At 37.7% G+C, this 9,706-nt stretch overlaps 1 protein-coding gene across 1 annotated transcript; it reads right to left on the bottom strand.

Moving 5' to 3' along the window:
* Positions 1-1,184: 1,184 nt before the first annotated feature.
* Positions 1,185-8,469, bottom strand: LOC139948310 (zinc finger MYND domain-containing protein 19-like). The gene is made up of 6 exons (XM_071946423.1): positions 8,303-8,469; positions 5,974-6,033; positions 5,087-5,258; positions 4,643-4,800; positions 4,042-4,158; positions 1,185-3,060 (listed from the first exon to the last, which is right to left on the bottom strand). Exons 1-6 carry the CDS (start codon positions 8,351-8,353, stop codon positions 2,917-2,919), a joined length of 702 nt encoding a protein of 233 aa, XP_071802524.1. The 5' UTR covers positions 8,354-8,469; the 3' UTR covers positions 1,185-2,916.
* Positions 8,470-9,706: the final 1,237 nt, after the last annotated feature.

The following is a 9,706-nucleotide window of genomic DNA, read 5'->3' as shown; positions in this document are numbered from 1 at the left end:
CATCCTTGTGAACTTTTCAAATTTTGACAAAAAAATCATAAGGCTATAGCCTTGTGAACTTTTCAAATTTTGACGAAAAAGTTACAAGGCTATAGCCTTGTGAACTTTTCAAATTTTGAGGAAAAAGTTACAAGGCTATAGCCTTGTGAACTTTTCAAATTTTGACGAAAAAATCATCCTTGTGAACTTTTCAAATTTTGACGAAAAAGTCGTAAGGCTATAGCCTTGTGAACTTTTCAAATTTTGACGAAAAAATCATAAGGCTATAGCCTTGTGAACTTTTCAAATTTTGACGAAAAAATCATCCTTGTGAACTTTTCAAATTTTGACAAAAAAATCATAAGGCTATAGCCTTGTGAACTTTTCAAATTTTGACGAAAAAGTCATAAGGCTATAGCCTTGTGAACTTTTCAAATTTTGACGAAAAAGTCGTAAGGCTATAGCCTTGTGAACTTTTCAAATTTTGACGAAAAAATCATCCTTGTGAACTTTTCAAATTTTGACAAAAAAATCATAAGGCTATAGCCTTGTGAACTTTTCAAATTTGGACGAAAAAGTTACAAGGCTATAGCCTTGTGAACTTTTCAAATTTTGACGAAAAAGTCATAAGGCTATAGCCTTGTGAACTTTTCAAATTTTGACGAAAAAGTCATAAGGCTATAGCCTTGTGAACTTATCAAATTTTGACGAAAAAGTCGTAAGGCTATAGCCTTGTGAACTTTTCAAATTTTGACGAAAAAATCATCCTTGTGAACTTTTCAAATTTTGACAAAAAAATCATAAGGCTATAGCCTTGTGAACTTTTCAACTTTTGACAAAAAAATCATAAGGCTATAGCCTTGTGAACTTTTCAAATTTTGACGAAAAAATCATAAGGCTATAGCCTTGTGAACTTTTCAAATTTTGACGAAAAGGTCATCCTTGTGAACTTTTCAAATTTTGACAAAAAAATCATTAGGCTATAGCCTTGTGAACTTTTCAAATTTTGACGAAAAAGTCATTAGGCTGTAGCCTTATGACCTTGATGGCCTTGTGACTTTTTCGTCAAAATCTGAAAAGTTCACAAGGCTAGTTTTCAAATTTTGACGAAAACGTCACAAGGGGGTTAGTCCAGCATGTTTATTAAGTTTAGTTGAAAAATCACATGGCTAGGTAAAAATAAATGTAACCCATAAAATCCAATGTTAAAAATTCTGATATTTTTATTCTTTCATAATTCAAGGAATACCAATTAAAATTATATAAACAAGGGCTCGGCCTTGACACAATATTTCCCTCTTTTGTATCCATTCCTTAGTCATAGAGAAATACAGTGTTGTTAAAATGTTATCAACAATGGCCCCAGGTTATGTTTTCCCCTAATTCTTCTCAAATTTTAAGCTCTTCAGATAAAAATCTGCTCAATAGTCAGAGCTCGTAAGTTTGCACCTTAGCATAATAGATTTCTAATTACATGTCAAATGAACAGAGTTTTGGAAGTGCCATCTAAAAATGATCATCGCTTGAAAACGATATCAAGGACGACGACCTTTAATGTAATGATGACTTACCCAAGAGACAATCATCTGTAAGGCTTGTTTCAAGATGTCGTCATCCTTAATATATGAATGATTTTAGACAACATTCTTTTCAAACACATCATTTTAAGTCAAAAATGTCAACATCATGCTTTCAAGATCTAGTTTTTCCAAAACAACTATCTCACGATCTGGTAAAGACGGATGGCATTTCCAAAATTCCTTACAAATACTAGTGTCAATCGATATTTCAACTTAATTTCTCTATGCACCATTTTGCGGGTCCAAAGTGCATCACACTGGTTCCTACTATTAAATCTTCATGAAAGGTATTAGTAAACCAGATTGCATGGTGAGTTTACGTTGTAAGTACATTGACCTGAGGTAGCTGGTACTGATGTATACAACACCTAAACATTCAATTGCACAGTGTGACACCAACCAAAAGGTCAAAGGTAACTCACCAAAGAGGTCAAAGATGAAAGGTCAGCACATCATACTTCACCAGATCTGAAGCTTTGTAAATGAAAGCAAAACAAGTCAAAAATGCCATCCACACTAATTATTTAACACTAATTTTAAAATTTGTTTTGGCACTATACTGATCGTAAGCTGAAAGCTGCATGCCTGGCTACATTTGCCAAATTAGCCAAAACCAAAGTGTTGTCCTCAACAGTAATGGAACATTAATTTTGACCCCCAAAATGTGCAGCTACTTTGTGAATGAGAAGGTGTGCTAACATTAATGGCACAATTTATTTATGACTAAGTTCAGCCATACCCTCACCCCTTACATCACTGGCCCGTGCATCCTTGACCTAGCCCTTTGTTTCCTGATCTTAACCTTGAAAATAAGAAATAAAATACCTTTATAATACAAAATATGCATAAATGTATATACAACTCAAATATTATGGGTAACAATATCTCGTCCTTTAAGTAAAAAGGTTTTGCAAATTTGAAGGAAATCAGGGTCTAGTTTTCAATCTCTCAGTTTTTAACTATATATTCTCTGGTACAATGTGATTGAGATACAAACAAGAGACCCCCCCCAAAAAAAAGGGGGAAAAGAAGCCCATCGTAAGGGGCAAAGCCTAAAACAAATATGCACAAACCTCTTTCCTATAGGGAGTTTTTGTGGTCAGAATCCAATATTTAAAGATATTTCTTAGACTTTCAAAGACCTCTTGGAGAAAGACTCAAAAATACATGTTTACTTTAAGTTATGTAACGATTGCATCTCAGATAAAGAATATAATTTTTAGGTATTTTACACATACATGTAAGTGTATGGGTAATAAATCTATAACATGTATGTTGGGATAGTTCAGAGCAATAAAGTGGCAATGTGATTATCAAAAGAATACAAACAATTATTCTGGTTGTGGGTAGATGAGACTCAGCGATCTGGTGGACGCTCGTATGGCTTAGCTTTCTTGCGCTCTCGGCAACGTTTCTTGTGTAGGGACCAGTCTCTCTGTTGGCAGGTTGTGCCGCAATATCTAACCTCTTGACATCGACCACAGATGCTGAATTCTCGCAACTAGTCAAAGAGAAAACAATTAACAAAAGAAAAATCAGATAACTCTCAAGATTGTTTCTCAAACTTGATGCGGCATGAATATGCCCTGAAGATCACTACTCTATATTCTGTTCAGTAACACCTGAGGATTTACATGCTAGGGTTAGGGTTTTGGTAACGAAAATACATTTGGGGTGTCGCAACAGATAGGGGTGTCGGAACATAGGGGTGACAAAACATAGGGGTGTGGAAACATAGGGGTGTGGAAACATAAGGGTGTTGTAAAAACATAGGGGCATCGGAACATAGGGCTGTCAAGGAAAATACATTTGGGGTGCCGGAACAGATAGGGGTGCCGGAACATAGGGGTGACAAAACATAAAGGTGTGGAAACATAGGGGTGTGGAAACATAAGGGTGTGGAAACATAGGGGTGTTGTAAAAACACAGGGGCATCGGAACATAGGGCTGACGGAGCATAGGGGTGACGGAACATACGGGTGTCGGAACATAAGCTGTAACTGCTCTGAAAGTAGGATTTGAAAAGATGCATGGTGGAAACACGATATGGAAACGTTTGCAGTAACATCATGTAATGACTATCTCTAAATGAGTTGGGATGGTTCTGAAAAGAGCCGTTGGTTTCAACTTAACATTTCAATCAGTATGCTCTGATCGTCTTCTGCTCTGAAAGCGCTAACTTTTGTTGACCAACAGTTCCTCAATTTAGCTTAACAAAATTGTCATTAACTCCAACGCAAAAAAACAAAATGACGACCGTATCTGAATTGGCGGCTACAACTCCAGCTATGGCTACGACTGTTGCTGAGACTGTTGCTAAGAGTATCCTGTACTTCAATAGGATGATGACGCATGAAAACAGCCATAGTCAAACCTATAGTGGCTTAGGCTAACCATCCATAGCCAAACCTGTAGCGGCTTAGGCTAACCATCCATAGCCAAACTTGTAGCGACTTAGGCTAACCATCCATCATGAACTAACCTCTGTTTCAATCTTTGTGCATGGTGGATAATGGCATTCATAATAGGATGAGCTGTCATCTTCCCCTTCGATAATCTCACCATTGGCGTTGAAATAATGATGGACTGTTGCTGGCACCTGATGCAACAAGAAAAGCAAACAATTCAGTAAAGACAAGTCTGTCTTGAGCCAATAGACCCTATACATATGAATAACAAGCTCAACAAGCGCCCTCACTAGGGTCAAATGAAGCAATTCATTGGAAGACAGCTGTCCTTGAAAAGTGAAAACATGCGCATGACCTTAGCATCCTATTCACGTCTTGCAAAGGGTCTACGTATATAGGGCGCATTAGGCTGATGTTTATACCCAGTTTCCTTGGAAATAAACCACAGAGAATATTTATATTCCCCTGGACATGACGCCAGTCTATCTCAGGTTACTCTCCAGCTCTCATTGATACCCATATGTAACCCTAGGTGTAGAGAAGCAATTATGACAAAGGTAAACTACAAAAGTTGAGTCCATTGTCCCTAGACCGTTATGCAACATACATCATTCTGCATTCAGATAAAAAAATGTCTGAAATTCCTAATCCTTGAGAGTTTGAACTTTCATCTACCTCTTCAAATGAATCTGTTGGTAGTTGTTGTATTGCAATCCAGTACAGACTGTGTTCTTGGAGCTCCGCTCCCCTAAGGACCCTGTTTGGCAGCTCTACAGTGGGTGACGCTGATGGCGGACTAATAGCAGCGAGTTGAAGATTGTCTAAACGATTATCTGTAATGGCACAAAAGGAAACAAAGGTTCAGTAGGAATAAAGCACGGGGTGGTTAAAGCGCATAGGGCGTGGTCAAAGGATGGGGTAGGCGGTGAGATGACCATGGGGGGGGGGGCGCTGAGGAGGCTGCACAGACTTCCAGGTACAGCCGGTTTTTAGGTCTGTGTGTCAAGAAGGTCTAGAATTAAAGTCTGTACAAAATGCAATTCAGAAACTATTTTACAGGGTCACAAAAAGCATGAAGGTTAAGTAAGGGCACAATACCTACACCCTGCAATAACTTACCTACTGTTACCCCGTTCTTGTGTTTGACCCTACACCCTGCCGGTACTGTCCCATGATGCCTCTCCCATAGCAGGTCTTGGAGGTAGCATCCAGAATTGCGTCCCTTCTGAACGTCGTATGTGTAAGCGAAAACATTGGCACCATTTCCATCTTTGCAAACATCCACACGGGCCTGGAATAAAAAATGTAAACAAAATAGTAAACCAGCGCCTTAATTGTCTAAGACTCTAGTCTCTTCTTCCTTCAGAATGGGAATCTATATGTACCTGGCAAACTAAACCCCAGCAAAATTCAACAGCTCATAATTATCAACTTAGTTTGTTGGTCCATGATTTGGACTCACTGAGTCTAACAGTTTAGGTGTTGTCTTTTGAGTTTAGCTGTTTTTCAACTTGTTTTGAAATGAGAATATGTATTTGGGTTTAAAGTGCAGTTTGACAGTGTTGTGATGAGCGATGTGACCAGACTCGTTAGGCCAGTTCTGAATAGTTGATTATTACGAAGTCCAATCTAGACGGAGTTCCTACTAACTTGGTCAAACTCCATGTATAGGGTGAACTTGGCCCATGATGGACCAACAAGCCTGGAACAGTGCTGCTGCCAACTAGCCAATATCTTGGGTTGAATCTTGAAGAATGATCCCTCCTTGGGGTAGAAGGGCCCTTTCATCTTATGTAGTTTGTGAATTGACTCTAGCACCAACATCAAACCGGGCCTACTGACTACCAACATGGCCATTTTGGGAGTTAAATTGCAGGCAACAATTACCGTAAGCGTGTAACACACAGAGACATTGACTCCTAAAACGGCATAACCAAGATGTTATATATTTAGAGGGCACTGACAAGTGAATGGGTCACAAGCAAAATACTTTCATTTCGGCTTACCTCGAATGCATAACGCTCGACTAGTGATATATCTTGCTCATCCAACAAGGAGTATTTCATCTGAAAAATAATAAACAAATACAAACAGTGACAGGAGACATCAATAATCAATAAAATTCCATCAACAATATTCAATATTCAACAATATTCAATAGAGCAACCATGCTGAACCTTGCAATTTGTGAATGAGCTCTAATGGAGGTCAGTTTGGGCTACCAACGTATTCCATTACAAGATATTTGTCCTACAACATATCAGAAGATGATCATGCGTACATCTTTGAAATTACTTGAGAAGCTACATTGTAGTCACAATTTTCTATCTATTTTGTCTTTTTTATCATTAAGGCAAATTTGAATGGTTACGAGTGGGAAAAAATAGCAAATCACTTAAAACACAGCCTCAACAAGACCTTCAAAGTCACTATGAATACAATGCTACAATAGCCAGTTTCACACAAAATCTCAAATCGATCATAGTTTCCTACAAAATCGCAATGGTGTAATAAAATCACAAATTTGCATCGTGTGAATTTGATCCATCCAATGAAATTAACATGAAAGTGCAATATAAATAACCAGGATCAAGGCCTCTAAATATGGCATCACTGTTTAGAATCGCTGAGATCAGTCATGTGAAACCGATGCCCAGCATAAGATCCCAAGCCAACCCACTATTTACAACCTCAAATGTCATTTTTCAAAACAAACAAAATATTTGACCTTATAAGATATTTTAAATAATTGTATCTCTTTTTTTTTTTTACCAAAATGTTCATGAAAGGAAAGTTCCGCTAGTTTTCATCTAGCTGTGGTCATTTAAAAATAAGTAGAGTGTCCAGCACTGAAACCTGTGTGCAGCCCTGATACTTTTAAAGGACATTGCTGCAATCATTAGGGTCAACAACGGCCGTCGTGTAGTATCAGGGCTGCCAGTGGTCAACAACGGCCGTCGTGTAGTATCAGCGCTGCCAGTGGTCATCTACACGTACCTCTATGTTTATATTTAATTTAAAGATAGAACGTAAGTAAAGCACAAGTAACATTCATTCTTTTCTATGGTGAGGCCCAACTGATGTACTTTCAAATAAACATTTCAAAAAATCAAAAAATCAACAAAACACCACACACAGAAAGTATAAGATGACAGAAGAGATCATAACATTGACAGAAAAACAAAGCAAATATTATTGTCTGTCATTAATGTACTTCTGGCCTAACACTAAAGTAATTTCTCTGACTATTTGCACCCTCTCTAACCTAAAATCTATCAAATATAAAAACTTTGTCAAGCTTCCAAAATTTTTTTTTAGGTTTTAAGTCAGCACCCAGTTCCATTCTTTTTCATGAACTACGTAGCACGTGCGCGAATAAAGTACACAAGCTAAATTCACATTAAACAGCCGTTGATTTGTATTCGCGCCCTCACGGGCCCACAGCTCGGCAGGCCAAAAACATCATGCTGATTCGCATATTTCAAAATGGCTGTGCAAAGTTATCGTTAAAAATTTATTTTTAAAATTTTATTTGTTTCACTTTTCAATACACACAAAGCAAGCTAAGACTAAGAGTTAGGTGTCCACATTCAGCCGGTTTATACTGCCGGCTGGTTCGTAGATAAGGCGCCAGAATTTTTTTATTGGATAAATATCCGTATGGCGCCACCACTTTTCCCCTCATTTTTTACAAAAAGGGATATCTCATTGAGGTAAATTAGATACTATATTATTTCATATCGAATGAAAAAGTGGTGGCGCCATACGGAAACTTTTCTTTTTTATTTCTTAGCTGCATGAGGAAATGGTGTGGACGTGTGGCTAAGGTCTTAAGGATTCAGCTATCCTTGGCCACACAAAAGTGGGGCTACTCATGACTGAGAATTTGTTCTACCGAGATGATCCAATTAATTATAACATGGAAGAACAAGAACACATCCTCCATCATTATAATAATTTGATTTTGAATGCGAGGAAAACTATTTGTTTTCACAATCTTGACACATAAGTGGAATAATGAATTTAAAATTAAATTAATCATGTTAATAGAATTACAAATACAAACAAATGCATTTGTTTGATTGAATGAATAAAATACACATTACAAGCATCAGGTTATTAAATCCTGAGCTCAACTTTTAAATGTAACGGAACTAGTTAAAACGTAGTTATTAAAGGTAACAATGTACTGAAGTTCCCTCGTTTCACAAATCAACAGTTTGAGTTTGTCAACCAAACAACAACATTGACAAAATGACAGGCATGCCCTTTAAAGGTAATGCATGACAAGACAACAAGGCTAGTTCGAGCTGGGCGTAGGTCCTAAAATCTCACCTTTCCTGCTGCCCGTCCAAGCCGGACAATGCCTAGCTTGAAAGCCGACATCTGACTGGTAAACCTTCCACTGATTTTACAATGTTTGGGGTTCGTTAAAATATATATTTTGAAGAAAATTAGTGATTGTTGTCGGATGTTCGGTGAATCTACAGGACAGCATGGTCGATGGCTAAAGTCTAGTCCTCGCCCTTAACAAAGACAGCTGTTTGGATAAGAAACCATGCGAATTCAGTCTGGTTGCGGGCCGTCTCGTCCGGGGATAGCACGTGTCACAGCGAGGCATATGCAAGGCTAGTCTTTGCTCAAGACCTTGTTGTTCTTTCTCACTAGACCGTTGCAACGGTTTGCTATTCCCGCGCCGTAAGCGCCGCGCTTTCAGCGGCATGGTTTTACTAACAACAACGTAAGAACGTCTTGCACCAAGACCAAAGCAACATATAGATTTGCGGCTAAACCGCGTATGGTTGCATGTGGGGGAAAAAACGATTATTATTTTGTTAAATTATTCATTTTACTTATATATGAGGCTAAAAAAAAAATTAAAAAAATGCAATAGTTTGAAGATTGAGAAAAACAACCTGACCAAGAAGAAAACTAACAGAGCGATTGCAACTATTAATAAATCCTGGATAAAAAAGAATAGGACACAATGAATAAAATTCAACACTATTGTTTGTTTTTGACAATAAACATAAAACAGGGGTCGTTGTGGCCCTATAGAAATGAGGGTTGTACTAATTGAGGGAACACACGTGTATATGCCTAATTGTTGAGAAAATGGACCCTGTGTGACTTGGCCTGACGGCTAACGTTTCTTGTTTCCATGTGATGCACTTTTTGAATTAGTGCCCACGTGGTGCCGCGTTGTTGTTGTGAATGGCGGGTATCGTTCAACCAGAATGGCGAAAGCTAGCAAAAAAAACCAGTAAAGAGCTCGTCTAGAAATGAATGCATTCAATAATATAATATGCAGACACTGTAAAAACTACTTCAAAGCAAATAAGATTAACAGTAAAAAGATATCCCCAAACCCAAGCTAAGCAACAAACCAACAGACAGACAGACAGACAGACAGACAGACAGACAGACAGACAGACAGACAGACAGACAAACAGACAGACAGAAAAACAAACAAAAAAACCCAAACAAACAAACAAACAAAAAACAAACTACCAAACTAACAAAAAAACACCCTAACAAACAAACACCCCAGAAATAACAGAAAGAAAGCAAAATATTCAAAATAACTCACTGACTTGAAAAAAATGTTCTCAAAAGAAATAGAATTTTTATTTCACAATAATTAATTGAGATGCTCAATTGAGCACCTGCGGCATGTGCACTTATTTTAATCAAACCAATTAATTAATCAATTAAAGCCTAGTTGGTCAAAATCATTGG

This window comes from Asterias amurensis, chromosome 15 (assembly GCF_032118995.1).
Source record: "Asterias amurensis chromosome 15, ASM3211899v1".
Lineage (NCBI taxonomy): Eukaryota > Metazoa > Echinodermata > Asteroidea > Forcipulatida > Asteriidae > Asterias > Asterias amurensis.
Note: the sequence above shows the minus strand (reverse complement) of the source record. Positions and strands in the feature narration are given on the sequence as shown.